This window comes from Polyodon spathula, chromosome 51 (assembly GCF_017654505.1).
Source record: "Polyodon spathula isolate WHYD16114869_AA chromosome 51, ASM1765450v1, whole genome shotgun sequence".
Classification (NCBI taxonomy): Eukaryota; Metazoa; Chordata; class Actinopteri; order Acipenseriformes; family Polyodontidae; genus Polyodon; species Polyodon spathula.
The window spans coordinates 169,493-196,207 of record NC_054584.1 but is presented as its reverse complement, the minus strand read 5'-3'; the positions used below and the strand labels follow the sequence as shown (position 1 = coordinate 196,207).

Sequence of the window (26,715 nt, the reverse complement as noted above, 5' to 3'; positions counted from 1 at the left end):
GAGTCTCTGTGTGATTGAGTCTGTGTGAGTGAGTATCTGTGTGATTGAGTCTCTCTGTGAGTCTCTCTGTGAGTCTCTCTGTGAGTCTGTGTGATTGAGTCTCTGTGAGTCTGTGTGATTGAGTCTGTGTGAGTCTCTGTGATTGAGTCTCTGTGTGATTGAGTCTCTGTGTGATTGAGTCTCTCTGTGAGACTGTGTGAGTGAGTCTCTGTGAGTCTCTGTGATTGAGTCTCTGTGTGATCTCTGTGAGAGTCTCTGTGAGTCTCTGTGTGAGTCTCTGTGATTGAGTCTCTGTGTGATTGAGTCTCTCTGTGAGTCTCTGTGTGATTGAGTCTCTGTGAGTCTGTGTGATTGAGTCTCTGTGAGTCTGTGTGATTGAGTCTGTGTGAGTCTCTGTGATTGAGTCTCTGCGTGATTGAGTCTCTGTGTGATTGAGTCTCTCTGTGAGACTGTGTGAGTGAGTCTCTGTGAGTCTCTGTGATTGAGTCTCTGTGTGATTGAGTCTCTGTGAGTCTCTGTGTGAGTCTCTGTGATTGAGTCTCTGTGTGATTGAGTCTCTCTGTGAGACTCTGTGTGATTGAGTCTCTGTGTGAGTCTCTGTGTGATTGACTCTCTGTGTGATTGAGTCTCTGTGTGATTTGAGTCTCTGTGTGAGTCTCTGTGTGATTGAGTCTCTGTGAGTCTGTGTGATTGAGTCTCTGTGTGATTTGAGTCTGTGTGTAGTTGTGTAGTTGTATAATTGTATCGCTGGGTTTCCTCTTTTTCTCAGCGGATGAGCGCGTGCAGAGCGGTTACAGGAAGCTGCGCAGTGATGTCACGGCAGGAGGCGGGGCCTTGGACAGGAAGTACCCCGGGGTGCTGGCAGAGCTGCTGTTGAAGGGAGAGCTCCCCCTGGAGAGAATCCGAGCAAACATCACGGAGCTCATGGCAGGAGGAGTGGACACGGTGAGAGAGGAGAGAGAGAGAGAGACTGAGAGTGAGAGAGGGAGAGAGACAGAGAGGGAGAGAGACAGAGAGAGAGAGAGAGAGAGGCAGGCAGGCAGGCAGAGAGAGAGAGAGAGAGAGAGAGAGAGAGAGAGAGAGAGAGAGAGAGAGAGAGAGAGGCAGAGCGAGAGAGAGAGGGAGAGACCGAGAGCGAGAGAGAGAGAGCAGTGTGGAGAAAAATCAGTTTGTCAAGTTATGCAAGAATAACATCAAACACAGCATCACTTCAACTAAAAACAAACTGATCAATTGATGTGACTGTGTTGTGTATCGGCTCTCCCCCTCCTCCCTCCCCTCCTCTCCCCTCTCTCAGACGGCGGTCCCTCTCCAGTTCTGTCTTTTCGAGCTCGCCCGGACCCCCTCAGTGCAGGACTCGGTGCGCAGGCAGGTGCAGCACGCCCTGGAGCAGGCAGAGGGCGACATGGCCCAGGCACTTCGAGCAGCGCCCCTCCTCAGGGGAACGGTCAAAGAGATACTCAGGTGAGAGAGAGGGGCGCCTTCAGCTGGGAGACCATTTCTATAGATGAGGAGGGAGGGATGAGGGAGGGATGGAGGCGGGATGGAGGGAGAGAGGGAGGGAGGGAGGGAGGGAGGGAGGGAGAGGAGCGATGGAGGAGGGAAGGGCAGTGTTTATAGCACTGAGACACACCTCTGTCTCACTCTCTGTGTCTCTCTCAGGTTGTATCCAGTGGGGATCTCAGTCCAGCGATATCCTGTGAAAGACATCGTCCTGCAAAACTACCACATACCAGCAGGGGTGAGAGAGACTGACCGAGAGACAGATAGGCAGACAGAGAGAGAGACAGACAGACATCTTACCATCTTACCATCTGCCCCCCCTCTCCTCTCCCCTCTCAGACTCTGGTCCAGGCCTGCTTGTATCCTCTGGGTCGCAGCTCCAGTGTGTTCTCGGAGCCCCTGAGGTTCTGGCCGGAGCGCTGGCTGGGTTCTGGTTCTGGCTCTGGGTTCCGGTCCCTGGCGTTCGGGTTTGGGTCCAGGCAGTGTGTGGGGCGCAGGATTGCAGAGATGGAGATGCAACTGTTCCTGATGCACGTGAGTCTCTCTGCAGGTTCACAGAAGGTTTACATGACTGAGAAATGAATGTAGATATCAATGCAAACCCTCGTTCAGCCGTGTAGAAGGACATGGAAACGCTGCACTCTGGGTATTCCTCTCAAGGATTCCGTGGCAATGTCATTGTGATGATGTCAGAGTAGAATGTTCATTCCGAGAGGTTCTGAAGTGTCTGTCTATCTATCTATCTATCTATCTATCTATCTATCTATCTATCTATCTATCTATCTATCTATCTATCTATCTGTCTGTATTGTATTTATTTTAACAGATTTTGAAGAATTTCAAGCTGGAAGTGAAGTTGAAGGCTGACCTCCAAACGAAATACACCCTGATCCTGCAGCCCGAGAGCCCGCCCCCCATCACCTTCACCCTGCTGACCCCTGACCCCTGAACCCCCGCATGCTGAGTTGTGTGTTTATGTTTCTGCATTTTGAAAAGTTGTATTAAAAATGACACAATAAAAACCTGCTTGCACTGTAGAGATCAGCTGTGACGTGTGTGAGGGAAAACAAACAAACTGAGCCGCTGCAGTGTCACCCGGTCACCACAGGAGGGCAGCAGCGCTCCAAGAAAAGCGAGTCGACCGAACTACGATTTCAACACACGCTCCCTCCCTCCTCCCTCCCTCCCTCCCTCCCTCCCTCCCTCTCTCGCTCTGTTTCTTTCTCTTCCTAGTTTTCTGAGGGGAGTGTCTTTATTTCACAAGAGAACGTACTGAAGTTCCAGAAAGGGTTTGTGTCCTAATTATTATTATTATTATTATTATTATTATTATTATTATTATTATTATTGATTATTTATTATTATATTATTATTATTATTGTTATTATTGTTATTATATTGGGTGGTGGTTTTCAGTAGAAACACAGCAAGCGCGTGTAGAGAGAGTTCAGGGTGTGCTGGAAGAGATTCTGCGAGGGGAGGAAGGTCAATATTAGTTTTGGTAGCAGATCGGGGAAAATAAATAAATATGTTTAAATGAAATCAGAAACTGGACTAAAGTCTATCTGGATGAAAAATGGATCTCCACCCTCCCCCCCCCCCCCCCCCCCCCCCCCCTCCTCTTCTGGTAAAGCACAGGGAAGCATTGTAAAGCACAGAGAGGTCTGGTAAAGCATAGGGAAGCATTGTAAAGCACAGAGAGGTCTGGTAAAGCATAGGGAAGCATTGTAAAGCACAGAGAGGTCTGGTAAAGCATAGGGAAGCATTGTAAAGCACAGAGAGGTCTGGTAAAGCACAGGGAAGCATTGTAAAGCACAGAGAGGTCTGGTAAAGCATAGGGAAGCATTGTAAAGCACAGAGAGGTCTGGTAAAGCACAGGGAAGCATTGTAAAGCACAGAGAGGTCTGGTAAAGCATAGGGAAGCATTGTAAAGCACAGAGAGGTGTGGTAAAGCATAGGGAAGCATTGTAAAGCACAGAGAGGTCTGGTAAAGCATAGGGAAGCATTGTAAAGCACAGACAGGTCTGGTAAATGGGGGCTGTGCAGCAGGACGGGGGGTTGAACTGGGGGGCGATGCTCTGTTGCTCTGCAGTCACACTGTAACACTTCAGAGACAGTGCTGACAGACAGACTCTCTGTGTTTAATGAAGCAAAGGGCAGCTGGCAGATCAATCATTAATATCCATTAATCAATAACCAGAGCAGAGTTCAACACAATCCCACAGCCTGACTGAGAGAGGGGAGAGGGAGAGAGGGAGGAAGGTCCTAGTATTGAAAACGCAGTCCGTTTCAGACACCCACCAACACACACACACTGAGAGCTCTCTCTACTGCTGCACACACATTGAGAGAGGGAGGCACAGACTGAGGACATGATAGGAGGTCAGTAAACAGCCAACCAGAAACCAGTGTTCCCAGTTACTTTATCTTTCAAACTGGGACCATTTTGTCTTGTCAAGTGGAGCTCTCTTTCCTATACTGCTAGAGCGCTCTGCAGCGTGGAGAGTGGAGCTCTCTTTCCTATACTGCTAGAGCGCTCTGCAGCGTGGAGAGTGGAGTTCTCTTTCCTATACCGCCAGAGCGCTCTGCAGCGTGGAGAGTGGAGCTCTCTTTCCTATACTGCTAGAGCGCTCTGCAGCGTGGAGAGTGGAGTTCTCTTTCCTATACCGCCAGAGCGCTCTGCAGCGTGGAGAGTGGAGCTCTCTTTCCTATACTCCAGTCTCTCCTCTCTCCTCTCTCCTCTCAGCTCGTATTCGTCGGTACTCAGAGAGCATGGCTGGTCTGTCTCAGTCTCAGGATTCATTCATTCAGAGGCAGCAGCTGGACGCTGCGATGGCTGACACCTTCCTGGAGCACCTGTGCCTGCTGGACATCGACCAGGAGCCGATCACAGCCAGGAACACCAGCATAGTGTGCACTATAGGTGAGAGACACTGCAATGCAATACAGTACAATACAGCATAGCACAGCACAGCACAATACACTGAAATACAGCACAGTATAATCTTCCTCTCTCCACTTCTCCTCTCCTCTCCCCTCTCTCCTCTCCTCCCCTCTTCACTCCCCTCTCCACTCTATCCTCTCTCCTCTCCTCCCCTCTCCTCTCTCCTCCCCTCTCTCCTCTTTCCTCTCCTCTCCAGGCCCAGCCTCTCGCTCGGTGGAGAAGCTGCAGGAGATGATCAAGGCTGGTATGAATGTGGCGAGGCTCAACTTCTCCCACGGCTCCCACGAGGTCTGAGAAACTCGCTCTTCCATTTCAAATTCTCAAGCATTTAAAAACAAAAACAAAACAAACAGAACATCGTGTCTCCCTGTCCCCGTCCCGTGTCTCCCTGCCCCCCAATGTCCCGTGTCTCCCTGTCCTGCAGTACCACGCTGGCTCCATTCAGAACGTGCGCAGGGCTGTGGAGAGCCTGTCCTCTGAGCCACTGTATTACCGGCCCGTCGCCATCGCGCTGGACACCAAGGGGCCAGAGATTAGGACTGGACTGGTCAGGGGGGTGAGTGCACGGGGTCTCACACCATCTCACTGTCTCTCTGTCACTCTCTCTCTCTCTCTCTCTCTCTCTCTCTCTCTCTCTCTCTCTCTCTCTCTCTCTCTCTCTCTCTCTCTCTCTGTCACTCTGTCTCTCTCTCTGTCACTTTCTCTCTGTGTCACTCTGTCTCTCTCTCTGTCTCTCTGAGTCACTCTGTGTCTCTCTGTCTCTGCAGGAGGAGGGTGGGGAGGTGGAGCTGGTGAAGGGATCCCGGGTGCGTGTGGTCACTCAGGACAGTCTGAGGGACAGCACGGACGCCTCTCAGATTTGGCTCGACTACAAGAACATCCCGAGGGTGATGCGGGTGGGGGGGCGCGTGTTCGTGGACGACGGGCTCATCTCCCTGCGCGCCCTCCACATCGGTACAGTGCAATACAATACACTACAATACAATACACTGCAATACACTACACTACAATACACTGCGATACAATACACTGCAATACACAGTGCAATACAATACACTGCAATACAATACAATACAATACACTGCACACTGCAATACAATACACTGCAATACACTGCAATACAGTACAGTGCAATACAATACACTGCAATACACTGCAATACACTGCAATACAATACACTGCAACACACTACACTGCAATACAACACACTCTCACACACACTCACACACAGTCTCTCTCACATACTTACACACTCCTCCCCCCCCCTCCCTCAGGCCCGGACTATGTGGAGACGGAGGTGGAGAATGGGGGGGTGCTGTGCAGCAGGAAGGGGGTGAACCTGCCGGGTGTGGTGGTGGACCTGCCCGCGGTGTCGGAGAGGGACCGGCAGGACCTGGCCTTCGCCGTGGAGCAGGGCGTGGACATGGTCTTCGCGTCCTTCATCCGCAAGGCAGCCGACGTGGCGGCCGTGAGGGAGGCGCTGGGGGAGGGGGGGCGGCACATCAAGATCATCAGCAAAGTGGAGAACCACGAGGGGGTGAAGAGGTGAGGGGCAGGGACCGGGCACCGAGGCACACACTGAGAACCACGAGGGGGTGAAGAGGTGAGGGGCAGGGACCGGGCACAGAGGCACACACTGAGAACCACGAGGGGGTGAAGAGGTGAGGGGCAGGGACCGGGCACAGAGGCACACACTGAGAACCACGAGGGGGTGAAGAGGTGAGGGGCAGGGACCGGGCACCGAGGCACACACTGAGAACCACGAGGGGGTGAAGAGGTGAGGGGCAGGGACCGGGCACAGAGGCACACACTGAGAACCACGAGGGGGTGAAGAGGTGAGGTGAGGGGCAGGGACCGGGCACCGAGGCACACACTGAGAACCACGAGGGGGTGAAGAGGTGAGGGGCAGGGACCGGGCACCGAGGCACACACTGAGAACCACGAGGGGGTGAAGAGGTGAGGGGCAGGGACCGGGCACCGAGGCACACACTGAGAACCACGAGGGGGTGAAGAGGTGAGGGGCAGGGACCGGGCACCGAGGCACACACTGAGAACCACGAGGGGGTGAAGAGGTGAGGGGCAGGGACCGGGCACCGAGGCACACACTGAGAACCACGAGGGGGGGAAGAGGCGAGGGGCAGGGACCGGGCACAGAGGCACACACTGAGAACCACGAGGGGGTGAAGAGGTGAGGGGCAGGGACCGGGCACCGAGGCACACACTGAGAACCACGAGGGGGTGAAGAGGTGAGGGGCAGGGACCGGGCACCGAGGCACACACTGAGAACCACGAGGGGGTGAAGAGGTGAGGGGCAGGGACCGGGCACAGAGGCACACACTGAGAACCACGAGGGGGTGAAGAGGTGAGGGGCAGGGACCGGGCACCGAGGCACACACTGAGAACCACGAGGGGGTGAAGAGGTGAGGGGCAGGGACCGGGCACCGAGGCACACACTGAGAACCACGAGGGGGTGAAGAGGTGAGGGGCAGGGACCGGGCACAGAAGCACACACTGAGACACACAGACCCTGAGACATACACTGAGACACACCCTGAGACACTCAGGAACGCGTGGCTTGAAAGCTGGTTCCAGGAGAGCACCGGGAGACTTGGTTTGAGGGCCCTACACCTCGCTGACAGTGCTGTGGCGGGTGCTTTAGTTCTCCTCTGGGTTCTCTAACAGGTTCGATGAGATCCTGCAGGCCAGCGATGGCATCATGGTTGCCCGCGGCGACCTCGGAATTGAGATTCCTGCTGAGAAGGTGTTCCTGGCTCAGAAGATGATGATTGGTCGATGCAACAGCGCTGGGAAGCCTGTCATCTGCGCCACTCAGGTGAGGTCATCGTGGGGAGGAGTCAGAGCTGAGGGGCTGGGAGAGTTGTAGGACTGGGAGCATTGGGAGACTCTGTTAACCCTTTGCGTGTTTTAGATGCTGGAGAGCATGATTAAGAAGCCCCGACCCACACGCGCGGAAGGAAGTGATGTCGCCAACGCTGTCCTGGACGGAGCGGATTGCATCATGCTGTCGGGGGAGACGGCCAAGGGGGAGTACCCTGTGGAGGCTGTGAGCATGATGCACTCGGTGAGAGGGAGGGAGGGAGGGAGGGAGAGGGAGTGTAAATCAGTGTGTGTGGTTGTTATGAAAGGGGATGGGCAGTGACAGGCACTGACAGGCAGGGTTCCCTGGTTCCCTGCAGATCGCTCGTGAAGCTGAGGCCGCCGTCTTCCACAAGCAGCAGTTCGAGGAGCTGCGGCGCCTGACCCCACTGACCTCCGACCCCACCGAGGTCACGGCCATCGGAGCCGTCGAGGCATCTTTCAAGAGCAGCGCCGGAGCCATCATCGTCCTCACCACCTCCGGCAGGTGAGAGCGCGGAGCTGTATAGTAATAGATTGCTGCTTCTCCATTTACTACTGGCAATTACTGTGTTTACACACACCACTGAGACACTGAGCCCCCCCGACTCCTGCCCAGGTCGGCGCAGCTCCTGTCCCGGTACCGCCCGCGCGCCCCGATCATCGCGGTGACCCGGAACGAGAGGCTGGCCCGGCAGGCTCACCTCTATCGAGGGATCTTCCCAGCGCTGGTCCGGGATCCACCCAGCCCGGTGTGGGCCGACGACGTGGACCAGAGAGTGAACTTCGGCATGGAGCTCGGTGAGAGAGAGGGAGGGAGGGAGGGAGGGGGAGAAGGAGAGGGGAGGGAAAAGAGAGATAGAGAGAGGGGGGAGAGGGGGTTGAGAGAATGGGAGAGAGGGGGAGGGAGGGAGATGAGGTTGAGAGAGAGGGGAGTCAGAGTGACTGAGAGCGGAGAGTGAAGTAGTGAGAGTGGATCGAAGCAGGGTGTCATCCAGCACGATGGTTTTATTTTTAAATGTATTTTCTTGCTAACAGCCACGTGGAGGGCTGCGGAGCGCTGCAGTGACGTCATGTAACCCGGCCCCTCTCTCTCCTCTTTGTCCAGGGAAGGCGAGGGGGTTCTTCGGGAGCGGGGACATGGTGATTGTGGTGACAGGCTGGAGTCCGGGGTCTGGGCACACCAACATCATGAGAGCCGTCACCGTCCCCTAGGGGCCACGCCCTCCCCTCGGACTCGCAGGGGCCCCTGGGGTCCACCGGGGGGCGTTCCCAGAAAATACTCTTGCTGTTCCCAACAGATCTGCACCCTGAACCATTCCTGCGTTCACAGTGGCGTGTCCGCAGCACACTGACGGTGCTGCTGCACAGCCTGGCGTCTCAACACCCGAGTCTGAATGAAACCTTCTGTCCTGCTGTGAGAGTCGCAGTGAGAGAGACTCTGCTCTGTAGTACAGTCAATAAAACGCTGCTGCAGCCTGTCGCTGCCTTCCTTTTCCTGCGGTCCGTGTGTGCGTATCAGTGTGTTTGTGCGCGTGTGTGTGTGTGTGTGTGTGTGTGTGTGTGTGTGTGTGCGTGTGTGTGTGTGTGTGTGTGTGTGTGTGTGTGTGTGTGTGTGTGTGTGTGTGTGTGTGTGTGTGTATCAGTGTGTTTGTGCGTGTGTGTGTGTGTGTGTGCGTGTGTGTGTGTCGCTGTGCTTGCGTGTGTGTGTGTGTGTATCAGTGTGTTTGTGCGTGTGTGTGTGTGTGTGTGTGTGTGTGTGTGTGTGTGTGTGTGTGTGTGTGTATCTTTAATGGGCCAATAGTGGGCGTCTAAGAGATAAGTAAAGTCACAGTTAACGAGACAAAGGGGTATGATTATAAATCAAACACAGCGGGGTGTTTAAATTGTGTGTTAATAATACATTGTGTCTCCTCAAACTCCGCGGCGTTCACGCAAACTATTTGCAAAGGTCTGCAGAACACAGCGCCGTCCGCCCTGCGGTAACTCTGCGGGCGCGGTGGCCGGGCACAGTACCTGTCTTCAGCGCCAAATCCGGCCATATGAATGGATTATTAATAAAGTTTTTCCATCTCCGCCAGACTCGAGTGCAGTGTGACAAGAATAATGTCAAAAAGAAAAGCCATCGCGCCGCTGCCTGATATAGCTTCGTTATTCCCACAAGTGCAATATCTATTCAAAGAATGATCTGAGCAGTTAATATTAATAATGCATTCTGCGGGACATTTCTCATCAGGCCTGTGATTGCTGCAGTAGATGAAACTAATGGATTAAATGAATCGTGTTACTGAAATGAATGACCTCTCTTATCAAACTCGGTTATGTGTTTTATTCGGTTATGTAACTATGTGTTAAAAAGCGCCTCCTATTTTGTGTTCTGCATGCCCCTTTCTCTAATCTCCACTCGTGACCCCTGGCCCTTGTTTCTTTTTTCAGGTTGAAAAAGCACCCTGTGTGTCGACACTGTCAATACCTGTTAGGATTGTGAATGCTTGAATCAGATCGCCGCGTCGTCCTCTTTGTTCAAGACTGAATACATTCAATTATTTTAGCCTGTGTGTGTCTGACATGCCTTTCGAACCCGGGATCATTCTGCTCATGGGATATCTCGCCCCAGGTTTAACTGCGAGCTCGATTTCAGCGTCAGTCCCGGGACAGGTGAAGAGAAAGGAAGAAAATAAACCAATAATAATAATAATAATAATAATAAATATAATAATAATAATAATAATAATAATACCAATCAAGCTACCCTCAGAGAAGGGATCGACTTTCAGTTTAAATAGCTTGAAACTATCTCCTCAAACTCAATGCAATTATCACCACCAAACAAATAGTTATAATAACGAGAAACAACGATCATAATAAACCCCAATCTACTAATACACCACAGCTAATAACACAATGAAGAAGAGCCCATCGTACTATACTCGTTCACCGGCCTGCCTTCCTCCCTCCCTGCCTGCCTGCCTGCCTCCCTCCCTGTCTCCCTCCCTGCCTGCCTGCTTCCCTCCCTCCCTGCCTGCCTGCCTTCCTCCCTCCCTGTCTCCCTCCCTGCCTGCCTGCTTCCCTCCCTCCCTGCCTGCCTGGCTTCCTCCCTCCCTGTCTCCCTCCCTGCCTGCCTTCCTCCCTCCCTGCCTGCCTGCCTGCCTGCCTCCCTGCCTCCCTCCCTGCCTGCCTGCCTCCCTCCTTCCCTCCCCTGGCCCTGCCTGCCGCTGCTTCTTCCCTCCCCTCCCCTGCCTGCCTGGGAACCTTCCTCCCTGTCTCCCCTGCCTGCCTGCCTGCCTGCCTGCCTCCCTCCCTCCCTGCCTGCCTGCCTTCCTCCCTCCCTCCCTCCCTGCCTGCCTGCCTGCCCTCCTCTCTCCCTCCCTGTCTCCCTGCCTGCCTGCCCTCCTCTCTCCCTCCCTGTCTCCCTGCCTGCCCTCCTCTCTCCCTCCCTGTCTCCCTGCCTGCCCTCCTCTCTCCCTCCCTGTCTCCCTGCCTGCCTGCCTCTCTCCCTCCCTGTCTCCCTGCCGCACTACCTCTCTCCTCCAGGGAGGAGCCTGCATGGCTCTCTCCCTCCCTGTCTCCCTGCCTGCCTGCCTCTCTCCCTCCCTGTCTCCCTGCCTGCCTGCCTCTCTCCCTGCGTGTGTCTCTGTCCCGGGTGGATGTACACATTAATAATCCTTTCCTTTCGCAGGCGTGCTGTCGCTGGGAGTGACGTCTGTCTTTGCTAAGGAGCCCTGCCCGGCCCGCACCGCTCCCCGGATTATATACACGCGGCTGCCATGGCAACATCACGATTACTGTTATTATTTTTCTGCACACCTCAGTGAAACCTGGGGTCCGTATTGCCAGCACGATAGCGCCTGCGTGCGTGTGCGCATAACCGCGGGGAGGGCGCCTCGATCCTGCTCTGCGAACGCCTTGGGAGCGATCTTGTTTGTGTGTTCAGCTGTTTCAGTATTTCGGTGCTTCTCGCATATCGGAGACGATGACTGAAGAAGCGGCGGAAGGGTGTTTCTTTGCCGTGGCGTTATATTGTGTATACAGAGCCGGGATGCGCGCCGTGTGCTCGGGTCTCCCAATCAATCCTTGAAATTGAGTAAATGGGTTTAAAGCGTCCGGACGGGCTGGACCGTCGCGCTTCGGGACTCTCCGTTCTTCTAGTGTCGGTAGCAATCTCGTGAAAACGCGTGTTATCAAAGGCAGCGCAACAAAAAGGGGACAAAGATGAAGCGGGCGAGCGGTGCGACGAAGGGCGATCCACAGCGACAGCAAGGGCATCTGAAGGGAAGACAAGGAAATTGTGAAAGCAGGAGAAGCGCCGTAGGATAGATAGGGTCACCTTTCCATTCCAGAGAGAGAGAGAGAGAGGCTAAAAACAACACCGAGGGGACTAGGGTCCATATACAATCTAAGATATTTGGGAGGGTAGGGAGATACTTATAAATAACTATAACCGAACAGCCTGAAGCAAAACCAAGGACCTGATTTTGTTTTGCATTCCAAACCAACACACACTGACACACGTACACACGCACACTGACACACACATACACATACACACTGACACACACACACACACACTGACACACACACACTGACACACACACACACGCACTCTGCTAACCAGGCTGCCCCCCGCTATGGATGGAGGGGATGCCGGTAAGGATGGCTGCACGACCCCTAGCGCCAGCGCCGTTATCCGAGGAGCGGTTGTTGCTGTCAGTTCCCCCCAGGAATCGCACCGGAGAGGAAAGGGCAGCCTGTCGTCTTTGGTTTACAGGCGAGCAGCCGCGCCGGACTGGGAAATGGAAGAGACTGAACTGGGAGCGGGCAGAGAGGCGGTAGGGAGGCGATGCCCGGCCGGGGACTCTGTCAGCATGAGCAGCGGAGGCGGCGGCCGGAGAGGCGGCAGGGGCAGCACGGGCAGCAGCGGCGGCGAAGCAGCCGCCAAGAAAGACTCTGCCAGCCAGAGACAGGAGCACTCGGTGAAGGGATCAACCGAGAGAGAGCCGGTCTCTCGTTTCAGGATCACCGCCGCGTCTTCCCCCGCCTCGGGCTCTGCCCAGCTCCGCCACCAGCAATCCTCGTCACCCCCACAGCCCATCTCCCAGAGGAGCGTGGGCTTCACCAGGGCGACCCGAGCCAGCATCGCGTCCAGCGGGGGTGCGGCCATCCCGGATCAGATCGTCCCGGCCGGGGCCGAGGCGGAGGCGGAGGATTACAGCTACTCGAACCAGTCCACGTACATGCAGAGGCAATTCGCTGCCATGCTGCAGCCCGGGGTCAACAAGTTCTCCCTGCGGATGTTCGGGAGCCACAAGGCGGTGGAACTCGAGCAGGAGAGGGTTAAATCTGCCGGCTCCTGGATTATTCACCCCTACAGCGATTTCAGGTAAGGGGGGGTGCCAGCCATCTGCATCCTATAGACCGGGGGGGGGGTTCTGGGGTACTCCGCGTGGAAAGCAGAGTGTTTCAGTTTACTCTGATTAATAGAATCGGTAGCACTGTTATTATTCCTAAGAATATTATAGCATGTGCTTTTTTTCCAGGGGTCAGGTTGTAACGCATGCCCCCCCCCCCCCTGCTGGTAGATGTGTTGCCGGCTTGTCGGGAGGCGCATGCGCAGGATGTGTAGTAGCGGGGGGTCTCTTTCTTGGCTGGGGAGGGAGGGTCTATTTCACGAGTAATGTTAAGGGATTGTGTTGCTGTGTGACGCGGCCAACGAAACGCGTCAACGCTCTCATAATAACGAACAAAGGGATTACCAACCTATTATTATTATTATTATTATTATTATTATTATTATTATTATTATTATTATTACTAGACTACAAAGAAGAGTAATAATAATAATAATAATAATTATAATAATAATAATCCCATTGCAGGTAGTTCAGTAATCATTCTGCGATGTTGGTGCTGGTTTATAATTCTAATAACAGACTCACACTGACTCACACACACACTGACACACACACTCACACACACACTGACACACACACACACACACACACACACACACACACACACACACACACACACACACACACACACACACACACACACACACACACACACACACACACACACACACACACACACACACACACACACACACACACACACACACACACACACACACACACACACACACACACACACACACACACACACACACACACACACACACACTCACACACACACGCACACGTTTTATTTAGTAACAGAGTGTGATTTATAATAACACGGGATCTAAACGTGAAATATATGACTCTCTTCACACAAGGTCACACAGCCCGACGGTTTCATTATCCGCCAGAGGATTCAGCTATCTCTCACTGGAGACAGAGACAGGGACAGGGACAGATACAGGGACAGAGACAGGGACAGGGGGGATCTACTGAAGAGTGATCCAAGTCTGTCCTGATCTCTGCCAGTCAGCGCCGCTCACAGCGCGGCAGTTTCTAGAAGGCTGTGCTGTGATTACATTCCGGTGGCTGGTCTCGGCTTGCGGGGGGAGGGGAGGGGGGAGCAGGTGCAAAACACAAAGGCAGCTACAGAGCACAGGGCAGGCGCTAGACATCATCGTGTTTAATACCCCAGCGAGACTCGCCTTGCAGTTCATACAGTGAGACCCCGCGACTGGCTTCATTGAGTGCTTGAGCATTTCTGCACACTGACGAGCGAATCTGCAGCAGCGCCACGCAAATCAGCTCTAAAAACACAAACCAGCTTCAACAGAGACCGAGGCTTCAACATGCAGCGGGAGAGACGCAGAGAGGGATAGCGCTCGCAGAGAGGGATAGCGCTCGCAGCCAGCGCCGCTGTCCAAGGTGCTGAATCACAGACGAGGCTTGCTTTCTTTTTCTTTCTTTCTTTCTTTCTTTCTTTCTTTCTTTCTTTCTTTCTTTCTTTCTTTCTTTCTTTCTTTCTTTCTTGAAAAAGAAGAAAAGAAAGAAAAGGAAAGGAAAAAAGAAAGGAAATCTTTTATGTGTAAACTGATTAAACACACCTCTCGGAGACAGAGAGAGAGAGAGACAGGCGAGCAGGGAGCACTGGTTTAAAACTGGAACAAGTTGAGCCGAATGGTAAATATGAAGGCATGTTTTCAGCCCGGTGGAGTGGCACTGAGAACACACACACACACGCATTAGCTAATTAACACTGACTTAATCCCCCGAGAGAGGCTTGCAAATCACTTGACCGACCCTCTGTGTAAAAGCTGAGACTGCCGCCTCAGCACAGCGGGGGTGATTTACGAGCACTGGAGCGCGCTCTGCTGCCCGGGCTGTCACCCGTTCCTGAGCCCCTGGGAAACTCGAGGCCAGCGGAGGACGTCTTCACCTGGAAGTCTTTACTGGTGTTGGCACACACTCCCTCGGTCACTCATCAAGTCCAGTGAAACCTGCTGAATAATGTTACGTTAACATATTGAATCTCTCTCTCCTCCCCTCTCCTCTCCTCCCAACCCCTCCTCTCTCCTCCTAACCCCTCCTCCTCTCTCCTCGCCTCTCCTCCTCTACTCCCCTCTCCTCTCCTCTCCACCTCTCCCCTCCTCTCTCCTCCTCTCCCCTCCTCACCTCTCCTCTCCTCCTCTTCTCTCCCCTCCCCTCTCCTCCCCTTCTCTCTCTGCAGGTTTTACTGGGACCTGATCATGCTCTTCCTGATGGTCGCGAACCTGATCATTCTGCCCGTGGGCATCACCTTCTTCAAGGACGAGAACACGCCCCCATGGATCATCTTCAACGTGGTCTCGGACACGCTGTTCCTCGTGGACCTGGTGCTGAACTTCCGCACGGGCATCGTGAAGGAGGACAACACAGAGATCATCCTGGACCCTCGCGAAATCCGCATGCACTACCTGAAGAGCTGGTTCCTCGTGGACTTCGTCTCCTCCATCCCCGTGGACTACATCTTCCTGGTGGTGGACCTGGAGACGCACGTGGACTCGGAGATGTACCGCACCGCCCGAGCCCTGCGCATCGTCCGCTTCACCAAGATACTGAGCCTGCTGCGTTTACTGAGGATCTCCAGACTCATTCGCTACATCCACCAGTGGGAAGAGGTGAGAGAGAGGGGGGGAGAGAGGGGGGAGGAGGGGGGGGAGGGGGAGAGAGAGAGACTCCTGGCATGAAGCCCCTGTTCTCTAGTCACTGATACACCGAGCCGCCTCCTATATGTATATATATATATATGTGTGTGTGTATATATATGTGTGTGTGTGTGTGTGTGTGTATATATGTATATATATGTGTGTGTGTGTATATGTATATATATATATATGTGTGTGTGTGTGTGTGTGTGTGTGTGTGTGTGTGTGTGTGTGTGTGTGTGTGTATATACTGTAGTGAACTGACAGTCTGGGAGGGATTGCCTGAGAGACCCAAGGGGTTTTCCCCCCTTCATGCTGACGATGGCTCTCACCCCCCCGGGAATGGTTTCACAGTGATGATCTACAGCGCAGACACTCAGCTTTTAAATCCACTCTGCAGAGTAAAGGATTGGACTCGACCTCCGTGCCACAAAAAAAAAAAACCCAGAAGAATATTCTGTGTTCCAGGCGGAGGCCACCTGTCTCTCGCTGATTGAAATCCCAAGGCTGGTTTCATTAGCAAGGCTGGTTTCATTAGCAAGGCCTGGTTTCATTAGCAAGGCTGGTTTCATTAGCAAGGGCTGGTTTCATTAGCAAGGCTGGTTTCATTAGCAAGGCTGGTTTCATTAGCAAGGCTGGTTTCATTAGCAAGGGCTGGTTTCATTAGCAAGGCTGGTTTCATTAGCAAGGCTGGTTTCATTAGCAAGGCTGGTTTCATTAGCAAGGCTGGTTTCATTAGCAAGGGCTGGTTTCATTAGCAAGGCTTCCTCTCAGATTAAAGGATTTCCTTCACACTCCTTTTCTTGTTCTGTTGTTTTTTTAGGACCAGCAGCATTTCCCCCTGGGCCCACTTTTATTGCTGTTCTAAATACAAAAAAAATAAAAATAAATATATACCTGTATATATAAAATTTCTCACCACTTATTAGTGTATTAACAGCAGCAACATTGTCTCTGTGTGTCTGTGTGTGTGCGTGTCTCTGCGTGCGTGTGTCTGTGTGTGCGCAGATCTTCCACATGACCTATGACCTGGCCAGTGCAATGGTGCGGATCGTGAATCTCATTGGGATGATGCTTCTTCTCTGCCACTGGGACGGCTGCCTGCAGTTCCTGGTGCCCATGCTGCAGGAGTTCCCCGAGGACTGCTGGGTCTCCATTAACAACATGGTGGTGAGCAGAGAACCGGACTGGCACTGACACACACTGGCACTGACACACACTGGCAAACACTGACACACACTGGCACACACTGGCACACACTGACACACACTGGCACTGACACACACTGGCACACACTGACACACACACACACTGACACACACTGGCACTGACACACACTGGCACACACTGACACACACTGGCACTGACACACACTGGCACACACTGACACACACTGGCACACACTGGCACTGACACACACTGGCACACACTGGCACTGACACACACTGACACACACTGGCACTGACACACACTGGCACACACTGACACACACTGGCACTGACACACACTGACACACACTGACACACACACACACTGACACACACTGACACACACTGACACACACTGGCACTGACACACACTGACACACACTGGCACACTGACACACACACTGACACACACTGGCACTGACACACACTGGCACACACTGACACACACTGGCACACACTGGCACTGACACACACTGGCACACACTGGCACTGACACACACTGGCACACACTGACACACACTGGCACACACTGGCACTGACACACACTGGCACACACTGGCACTGACACACACTGACACACACTGGCACTGACACACACTGGCACACACTGACACACACTGGCACTGACACACACTGGCACACACTGACACACACTGACACACACGGCACTGACACACACTGACACACACTGGCACACACTGGCACTGACACACACTGGCACACACTGGCACTGACACACACTGGCACACACTGGCACTGACACACACTGACACACACTGGCACTGACACACACTGACACACACTGGCACACACTGACACACACTGGCACACACTGGCACTGACACACACTGGCACACACTGGCACTGACACACACTGGCACACACTGACACACACTGGCACACACTGACACACACTGGCACACACTGGCACTGACACACACTGGCACACACTGGCACTGACACACACTGACACACACACACTGGCACACACTGGCACTGACACACAGGATAGAGGGGGAGTGAGTCACAGGGGAGAGGGGAGGGGAGGGGAGGGAGTGCAGGAGAGAGGAGGAGAGGAGAGGAAAGGGAAACGCCTGGCCCAGCTGTTTGTTGTTTCATTATTTTGAATGAATTGCTGTTTGAAATGTGAGAATAGTAAAGAGCAAGTCTCTGCAGGGAGGCTGGAATTACACAGCAGGGGAGAAGCACTGAAACACCAGCAAGAGCTTCGAGGACGAGTCCCTCCATTCAGAGCAAAACACAGCACAGCATCTAACTGAGATTCAACCACACAGCTATAGACAGAGATCCTCACAGAGACAACACAGATCTACTGTGTGTGTATTCACATTCACAGCTGAACACAGCACTGTCTGCAATCTTCTGCCTGCAAGCATTGAGTTTGATTTTCTTATCATGACACGCAGACAGCCATCGCGTCACGCGACGTTCTGATGAGCCACATGATGTGCAGCTCTCTGACCCTCCCCCTCCCTGCCTCAGAATAACTATCATCCTCTCTCCCCCTCTCCCTCCCCCCCTCTCTCAGAATGATTCCTGGAGTATGTAATACTCTTACCCCTTGTTCAAAGTCTCTCTCTCTCTCTCTCTCCCCCCTCTCTCTCTCTCTCTCATTCTCTCTCTCTCTCCTCTCTGTCTCTCTCTCTCCTCTCTCTCTGTCTCTGTCTCTCTCTCTCTCTCCCTGTCTCTCTCTCTCTCTCTCTCTCCCAGAATGATTCCTGGAGTAGTCAGTACTCTTACGCCCTGTTCAAGGCGATGAGTCACATGCTGTGTATTGGTTATGGCGCTCAGGCCCCTGAAGGGATGACAGACCTGTGGCTCACGATGCTTAGCATGATCGTGGGGGCCACGTGCTACGCCATGTTCATCGGCCACGCCACGGCGCTCATCCAGTCACTGGACTCCTCGCGCCGGCAGTACCAAGAGAAGGTGAGCCAGAGCCACGGCGTGCCAGAGGAGCCCACAGGTGGAGCAGCGCGTGTCTCACTGTCCCCTGTCTCCCTGTCTCCAGTAGAAGCAGGTGGAGCAGCGCGTGTCTCACTGTCCCCTGTCTCCCTGTCTCCAGTACAAGCAGGTGGAGCAGCGCGTGTCTCACTGTCCCCTGTCTCCCTGTCTCCAGTACAAGCAGGTGGAGCAGCGCGTGTCTCACTGTCCCCTGTCTCCCTGTCTCCAGTACAAGCAGGTGGAGCAGCGCGTGTCTCACTGTCCCCTGTCTCCCTGTCTCCAGTACAAGCAGGTGGAGCAGCGCGTGTCTCACTGTCCCCTGTCTCCCTGTCTCCAGTACAAGCAGGTGGAGCAGCGCGTGTCTCACTGTCCCCTGTCTCCCTGTCTCCAGTACAAGCAGGTGGAGCAGCGCGTGTCTCACTGTCCCCTGTCTCCCTGTCTCCAGTACAAGCAGGTGGAGCAGCGCGTGTCTCACTGTCCCCTGTCTCCCTGTCTCCAGTACAAGCAGGTGGAGCAGCGCGTGTCTCACTGTCCCCTGTCTCCCTGTCTCCAGTACAAGCAGGTGGAGCAGCGCGTGTCTCACTGTCCCCTGTCTCCCTGTCTCCAGTACAAGCAGGTGGAGCAGCGCGTGTCTCACTGTCCCCTGTCTCCCTGTCTCCAGTACAAGCAGGTGGAGCAGCGCGTGTCTCACTGTCCCCTGTCTCCCTGTCTCCAGTACAAGCAGGTGGAGCAGCGCGTGTCTCACTGTCCCCTGTCTCCCTGTCTCCAGTACAAGCAGGTGGAGCAGCGCGTGTCTCACTGTCCCCTGTCTCCCTGTCTCCAGTACAAGCAGGTGGAGCAGCGCGTGTCTCACTGTCCCCTGTCTCCCTGTCTCCAGTACAAGCAGGTGGAGCAGCGCGTGTCTCACTGTCCCCTGTCTCCCTGTCTCCAGTACAAGCAGGTGGAGCAGCGCGTGTCTCACTGTCCCCTGTCTCCCTGTCTCCAGTACAAGCAGGTGGAGCAGCGCGTGTCTCACTGTCCCCTGTCTCCCTGTCTCCAGTACAAGCAGGTGGAGCAGCGCGTGTCTCACTGTCCCCTGTCTCCCTGTCTCCAGTACAAGCAGGTGGAGCAGCGCGTGTCTCACTGTCCCCTGTCTCCCTGTCTCCAGTACAAGCAGGTGGAGCAGCGCGTGTCTCACTGTCCCCTGTCTCCCTGTCTCCAGTACAAGCAGGTGGAGCAGCGCGTGTCTCACTGTCCCCTGTCTCCCTGTCTCCAGTACAAGCAGGTGGAGCAGCGCGTGTCTCACTGTCCCCTGTCTCCCTGTCTCCAGTACAAGCAGGTGGAGCAGCGCGTGTCTCACTGTCCCCTGTCTCCCTGTCTCCAGTACAAGCAGGTGGAGCAGCGCGTGTCTCACTGTCCCCTGTCTCCCTGTCTCCAGTACAAGCAGGTGGAGCAGCGCGTGTCTCACTGTCCCCTGTCTCCCTGTCTCCAGTACAAGCAGGTGGAGCAGCGCGTGTCTCACTGTCCCCTGTCTCCCTGTCTCCAGTACAAGCAGGTGGAGCAGCGCGTGTCTCACTGTCCCCTGTCTCCCTGTCTCCAGTACAAGCAGGTGGAGCAGCGCGTGTCTCACTGTCCCCTGTCTCCCTGTCTCCAGTACAAGCAGGTGGAGCAGTACATGTCATTTCACAAGCTCCCCGGAGACATGCGGCAACGCATCCACGAGTACTACGAGCATCGCTTCCAGGGCAAGATGTTCGACGAGGAGAACATCCTGGGAGAGCTGAGCGACCCCCTCAAAGAGGTAGGAGCCCCCCTGTCAGCCCCCCCCCCCCTCCGTACAAGCCCAGCGGGTGTCTCACTGTCCCCTGTCTGGGTGTCTCCAGTACAAGCAGGAGCAGCTGTCTCCCTCTCCCCTCTCTCCCTCCTCCTCTCCCAGGTGAGCAGCCCGTCTCTCCTGTCCCCTCTCTCCCCCTCTCTAGTAGAAGCAGGTTGAGCTGCCGCGTGTCTCGACTGTCCCCTGTCTCCCTGTGCCAGCTTCGTGACGGCCGTGTGCTGTCTGAGCAGCGCGGGACCCCAGTGTGAGTTGTCTGTGTGCCAGTGGCAGTGTGTGAGTCTGTCTGTGTGCGGGACTGTGTGTGCGCGTGTCTCAGCACTGTGTGCGGAGACAGTGTGTGTCTGTCTGTGTGCGGGACTGTGTGTGAGTCTGTCTGTGTGCGGGACTGTGTGTGAGTCTGTCTGTGTGCGGGACTGTGTGTGAGTCTGTCTGTGTGCGGGACTGTGTGTGAGTCTGTCTGTGTGCGGGACTGTGTGTGAGTCTGTCTGTGTGCGGGACTGTGTGTGAGTCTGTCTGTGTGCGGGACTGTGTGTGAGTCTGTCTGTGTGCGGGACTGTGTGTGAGTCTGTCTGTGTGCGGGACTGTGTGTGAGTCTGTCTGTGTGCGGGACTGTGTGTGAGTCTGTCTGTGTGCGGGACTGTGTGTGAGTCTGTCTGTGTGCGGGACTGTGTGTGAGTCTGTCTGTGTGCGGGACTGTGTGTGAGTCTGTCTGTGTGCGGGACTGTGTGTGAGTCTGTCTGTGTGCGGGACTGTGTGTGAGTCTGTCTGTGTGCGGGACTGTGTGTGAGTCTGTCTGTGTGCGGGACTGTGTGTGAGTCTGTCTGTGTGCGGGACTGTGTGTGAGTCTGTCTGTGTGCGGGACTGTGTGTGAGTCTGTCTGTGTGCGGGACTGTGTGTGAGTCTGTCTGTGTGCGGGACTGTGTGTGAGTCTGTCTGTGTGCGGGACTGTGTGTGAGTCTGTCTGTGTGCGGGACTGTGTGTGAGTCTGTCTGTGTGCGGGACTGTGTGTGAGTCTGTCTGTGTGCGGGACTGTGTGTGAGTCTGTCTGTGTGCGGGACTGTGTGTGAGTCTGTCTGTGTGCGGGACTGTGTGTGAGTCTGTCTGTGTGCGGGACTGTGTGTGAGTCTGTCTGTGTGCGGGACTGTGTGTGAGTCTGTCTGTGTGCGGGACTGTGTGTGAGTCTGTCTGTGTGCGGGAGCGCTGTTGTTCCCTAAGATCTGTGTGGGACCTGTCTCCTGTTCAGTCCGCCCTGTGTGGGCGGACTGTGTGGGCGTGTCCATCATGTCGTCACAAGGAGTAATAACAAGACGTGTGAGGGAAGGAAAGCGCGTTTAGGTCTGACTTTGTCACTGTGGATCACTGTAGCAGTATGAAGGCAATGAGTCTGTCTGTGTGCGGGACTGTGTGTGAGTCTGTCTGTGTGCGGGACTGTGTGTGAGTCTGTCTGTGTGCGGGAGTGTGTGGTGTCTGTCTGTGCGGGACTGTGTGTGAGTCTGTCTGTGTGCGGGACTGTGTGTGAGTCTGTCTGTGTGCGGGACTGTGTGTGAGTCTGTCTGTGTGCGGGACTGTGTGTGAGTCTGTCTGTGTGCGGGACTGTGTGTGAGTCTGTCTGTGTGCGGGACTGTGTGTGAGTCTGTCTGTGTGCGGGACTGTGTGTGAGTCTGTCTGTGTGCGGGACTGTGTGTGAGTCTGTCTGTGTGCGGGACTGTGTGTGAGTCTGTCTGTGTGCGGGACTGTGTGTGAGTCTGTCTGTGTGCGGGAGTGTGTGTCAGACTGTGTCTGTGTGTCTGTCTGACTGTGTGGGACAGTGGGACTGTGTCTGTCTGTCTGTGTCTCTGTGCTTGGACAACAAGAAAGCCAAACTGTCTGATGTTCTAAAATCTGGCCCCCTCTCTCAGAGATCTGCTTGCTGACTCGAGGTCGTCGCACGGCCAGCGTTCGTGCTGATACATACTGCCGGCTCTACTCCCTCTCCGTGGACAGCTTCAATGAGGTGCTGGAGGAGCACCCCATGATGAGGAGAGCCTTTGAGAACGTGGCCGTGGACCGACTGGACCGCATCGGTGAGCCACGGAGCCACGGCACCTCCCCCACTTACAACAGAGTCCCACAGTACAGCACAGCACAGCACCGCACAGCACAGCACAGGACAGCATACTAAACACAGAGAGGTCTGGTAAAGCATAGGGAAGCATTGTAAAGCACAGAGAGGTCTGGTAAAGCACAGGGAAGCATTGTAAAGCACAGAGAGGTCTGGTAAAGCATAGGGAAGCATTGTAAAGCACAGAGAGGTCTGGTAAAGCATAGGGAAGCATTGTAAAGCACAGAGAGGTCTGTTAAAGCATAGGGAAGCATTGTAAAGCACAGAGAGGTCCAGTAAAGCATATTATCTCTGATGGTTTGTAATGGTGTGTAATGGTCTGTGATGGTTTGTACTGGTGTGTAATGGTGTGTACTGGTGTGTAATGGTTTGTAATTGTCTGTAATGGTCTGTGGTCGGATGTAACTGACACCCCTGTTATTCTTTGCTCCAGGTAAGAAGAACTCCCTCCTGCTGCGGACCGGCTCTGCAGACCCGAGCGGGGGGGTGCGGGGGTATGGCTCCTGCGACAGCGAGATCGTCCATCAGATCATGAAGCACGACCAGGACATGGCGGCACACACCGCCGAGGACCGGCCTGCCCCCCGAACAGTCATCTGGGCGCCCCTGGTCCACGCGCCGCTCCAGACAGCCGCCGCTACCACCAGCGTGGCCATCGCCCTGACGCACCCCCAGCACCAGATCTACCTGCCCCCCCCGCCCCGGGGCTCCCCTCCCTCCCCGGCCTCCAGCCTCTTCCAGCAGCAGGATCCCCAGGCTGGCAAACCCCCCCTACCTCCCAGGTCTCACCCTAATCTAGCCTCAGGCTCCCGCCCGGCTTCTATCAGCTCTCTGGGGGCTGTGAGTGGAGGGGGAGGGGGGGCGCCCCCTCCAGCACACTCCTCCAGATCCCAGTCCGGTTCTGTGTCGTCCACTTCTTCCCAGAACCAGCCGGGGGTCTCCCCCTTCCCTCCTCCCACGAGTCCCCCCCCTCCTCCTCCTCCTCCTCCCATTCCCAGCCGGGGCGGGGAGAGAGGCAGGGGAGAGGAGCCTCAGAAACAGCCCCGAGTCCCGCTGTCCCAGACTCGAGCCAGCTCTCTCTCCACCTCCCTCCTGCAGCAGCAGCGCCGGCCCCCAGGGGGCAGGACTCTGCACTCCAGCTTCCGGGCCCTGCCCGCCCCCCCCTCGCACGGGCAGACGGGCCGCAGCATCAGCGGCAGCTCCACTCCCCAGCAGCAGGGGGCGCTGGCGGGGGCGGTCGGCAGGCTGTCTCGGGACGGCCGGCTCCTCTCCGCCTCCCAGCCCTCGTTGCCTCACAGGGGCTCCCAGGGGCAGCTCCAGCAGCCTGGTTCCCGGCAGAGCCACCCGGAGCCGCTGCAGTGCTTCCTGGACCGCAGCCACTCGCAGTACAGCCGCAAGGCCTCCGGGGGCAGCCTCGCCCCCTTCCTGTCCTCCTTCTACCTGCCACCCCCCTCCTTCTTCTCCACGTCCTTCTCCTCCTCCTCCCCTTCCTCCAACCCCCAGTCTCCCTCCGTCGCTCCTGGGGGGCCGCTGGCCAGGAGGTGTGCGGGCAGCGCAGGCATGCTGTCGGGCACCCCTCCCGGCACGTCAGGCAGCACGGGTCCTTCAGTCAGTGGACAGCAACAGCAGCTTCCTCCTCCTCCTCCTCCTCCTCCTCCTCCTCCTCCTCCTCCTCCTCCTCTCACCCCCTCCCCCCATGCCTCAGTTTCCCAGTCCTCCATGAGCACCAAGACTATCCCACAATCCTCGCCTGCTGTCTCCCAGTCCTCCACCGGCGCCAAGGCTATCCCACAATCCTCGCCTGCTGTCTCCCAGTCCTCCACCAGCGCCAAGGCTATCCCACAATCCTCTCCTGCTGTCTCCCAGTCCTCCACCAGCGCCAAGGCTATCCCACAATCCTCTCCTGCTGTTCCACAGTCCTCCACCAGCGCTAAGGCTATCCCACAATCCTCTCCTGCTGTCTCCCAGTCCTCCACCAGCGCCAAGGCTATCCCACAATCCTCTCCTGCTGTTCCACAGTCCTCCACCTGCGCCAAGACTATCCCACAATCCTCTCCTGCTGTCTCCCAGTCCTCCACCAGCGCCAAGGCTATCCCACAATCCTCTCCTGCTGTCCCACAGTCCTCCACCAGCGGCAAGACTATCCCACAATCCTCTCCTGCTGTCCCACAGTCCTCCACCAGCGGCAAGACTATCCCACAATCCTCTCCTGCTGTTCCACAGTCCTCCACCAGCGCTAAGGCTATCCCACAATCCTCTCCTGCTGTCCCACAGTCCTCCACCAACAGCAAGACTATCCCACAATCCTCTCCTGCTGTCTCCCAGTCCTCCACCAGCGCCAAGGCTATCCCACAATCCTCTCCTGCTGTCTCCCAGTCCTCCACCAGCACCAAGGCTATCCCACAATCCTCGCCTGCTGTCTCCCAGTCCTCCACCAGCGCCAAGGCTATCCCACAATCCTCTCCTGCTGTCTCCCAGTCCTCCACCAACGCCAAGGCTATCCCACAATCCTCTCCTGCTGTCTCCCAGTCCTCCACCAGCAGCAAGACTATCCCACAATCCTCTCCTGCTGTCTCCCATTCCTCCACCAGCGCCAAGGCTATCCCACAATCCTCCACACCTTCCCCACAAACCCCCACTCCCGCCCCTGGCTCTGCTGCTCTAGCCCCTGTGAGTCTGAGCTCTGTGGTGCCGGGAGGCAGCAGCAAACAGCAGCCCTCCCGCATGTGAAGAACACGCCAGCAACACGCCAAGGGCCTCCCCCCCACTCCCAGCATCACGCCGCATTCAGCCCTGCGCTGACTGGACTGCACCCCCCTCTCTGTGCTTCCGCTGCTCAGCCCCGCGCTGACTGGACTGCACCCCCCTCTCTGTGCTTCTGCTGCTCAGCCCCGCGCTGACTGGACTGCACCCCCCTCTCTGTGCTTCCGCTGCTCAGCCCTGCGCTGACTGGACTGCACCCCCCCTCTCTGTGCTTCCGCTGCTCAGCCCTGCGCTGACTGGACTGCACCCCCCTCTCTGTGCTTCCGCTGCTCAGCCCCACGCTGACTGGACTGCACCCCCCTCTCTGTGCTTCCGCTGCTCAGCCCCGCGCTGACTGGACTGCACCCCCCTCTCTGTGCTTCCGCTGCTCAGCCCCGCGCTGACTGGACTGCACCCCCCTCTCTGTGCTTCCGCTGCTCAGCCCTGCGCTGACTGGACTGCACCCCCCTCTCTGTGCTTCCGCTGCTCAGCCCTGCGCTGACTGGACTGCACCCCCCTCTCTGTGCTTCCGCTGCTCAGCCCTGCGCTGACTGGACTGCACCCCCCTCTCTGTGCTTCCGCTGCTCAGCCCCGCGCTGACTGGACTGCACCCCCCTCTCTGTGCTTCTGCTGCTCAGCCCTGCGCTGACTGGACTGCACCCCCCCTCTCTGTGCTTCCGCTGCTCAGCCCCACGCTGACTGGACTGCACCCCCCTCTCTGTGCTTCCGCTGCTCAGCCCCACGCTGACTGGACTGCACCCCCCCTCTCTGTGCTTCCGCTGCTCAGCCCCGCGCTGACTGGACTGCACCCCCCTCTCTGTGCTTCCGCTGCTCAGCCCTGCGCTGACTGGACTGCACCCCCCTCTCTGTGCTTCCGCTGCTCAGCCCCACGCTGACTGGACTGCACCCCCCTCTCTGTGCTTCCGCTGCTCAGCCCCGCGCTGACTGGACTGCACCCCCCTCTCTGTGCTTCCGCTGCTCAGCCCCGCGCTGACTGGACTGCACCCCCCTCTCTGTGCTTCTGCTGCTCAGCCCCACGCTGACTGGACTGCACCCCCCTCTCTGTGCTTCCGCTGCTCAGCCCCACGCGCTGACTGGACTGCACCCCCCTCTCTGTGCTTCCGCTGCTCAGCCCCGCGCTGACTGGACTGCACCCCCCTCTCTGTGCTTCCGCTGCTCAGCCCCGCGCTGACTGGACTGCACCCCCCCTCTCTGTGCTTCCGCTGCTCAGCCCCGCGCTGACTGGACTGCACCCCCCTCTCTGTGCTTCCGCTGCTCAGCCCCGCGCTGACTGGACTGCACCCCCCTCTCTGTGCTTCCGCTGCTCAGCCCCGCGCTGACTGGACTGCACCCCCCTCTCTGTGCTTCCGCTGCTCAGCCCCGCGCTGACTGGACTGCACCCCCCTCTCTGTGCTTCCGCTGCTCAGCCCCGCGCTGACTGGACTGCACCCCCCTCTCTGTGCTTCCGCTGCTCAGCCCTGCGCTGACTGGACTGCACCCCCC

The 26,715-nt window shown here is 56.1% G+C and overlaps 3 protein-coding genes across 4 annotated transcripts in view; all 3 read left to right on the top strand.

Moving 5' to 3' along the window:
- The window catches only part of LOC121306922 (cytochrome P450 11B, mitochondrial-like), a 3,123-nt gene extending 663 nt beyond the window's left edge, over positions 1 to 2,460 (top strand). Inside the window, exons 2-6 of the mRNA XM_041238947.1 lie at positions 770 to 945; positions 1,298 to 1,464; positions 1,663 to 1,741; positions 1,843 to 2,037; positions 2,330 to 2,460. Of these exons, the coding sequence (XP_041094881.1) occupies positions 770 to 945; positions 1,298 to 1,464; positions 1,663 to 1,741; positions 1,843 to 2,037; positions 2,330 to 2,452 (740 nt within the window). The 3' untranslated portion in view covers positions 2,453 to 2,460. The remainder of the gene's footprint in view (positions 1 to 769; positions 946 to 1,297; positions 1,465 to 1,662; positions 1,742 to 1,842; positions 2,038 to 2,329) is intronic.
- Positions 2,461 to 2,704: 244 nt separating this feature from the next.
- pklr (pyruvate kinase L/R) lies at positions 2,705 to 8,784 on the top strand. Of its 2 annotated transcripts, none has more exons than XM_041239070.1 (11): positions 2,705 to 2,792; positions 4,250 to 4,426; positions 4,644 to 4,735; positions 4,872 to 5,003; positions 5,215 to 5,401; positions 5,722 to 5,992; positions 7,130 to 7,280; positions 7,377 to 7,529; positions 7,645 to 7,811; positions 7,923 to 8,104; positions 8,412 to 8,784. In XM_041239070.1, the coding sequence occupies exons 2-11, from the start codon at positions 4,276 to 4,278 to the stop codon at positions 8,516 to 8,518; spliced, it is 1,593 nt and encodes a 530-aa protein (XP_041095004.1). In that variant the 5' UTR covers positions 2,705 to 2,792; positions 4,250 to 4,275; the 3' UTR covers positions 8,519 to 8,784. The 2 variants fall into 2 exon arrangements, with proteins under 2 accessions (XP_041095004.1, XP_041095003.1); XM_041239069.1 differs by lacking the exon at positions 2,705 to 2,792 and adding an exon at positions 3,782 to 3,885.
- A 2,143-nt stretch (positions 8,785 to 10,927) lies between these two features.
- LOC121306921 (potassium/sodium hyperpolarization-activated cyclic nucleotide-gated channel 1-like) lies at positions 10,928 to 25,450 on the top strand. Its single transcript, XM_041238946.1, has 9 exons — positions 10,928 to 12,683; positions 14,927 to 15,356; positions 16,392 to 16,553; positions 18,323 to 18,541; positions 20,190 to 20,370; positions 20,472 to 20,613; positions 21,613 to 21,665; positions 22,268 to 22,432; positions 22,904 to 25,450. Exons 1-9 carry the CDS (start codon positions 11,932 to 11,934, stop codon positions 25,198 to 25,200), a joined length of 4,401 nt encoding a protein of 1,466 aa, XP_041094880.1. The 5' UTR covers positions 10,928 to 11,931; the 3' UTR covers positions 25,201 to 25,450.
- The last annotated feature ends 1,265 nt before the right edge of the window (positions 25,451 to 26,715 follow it).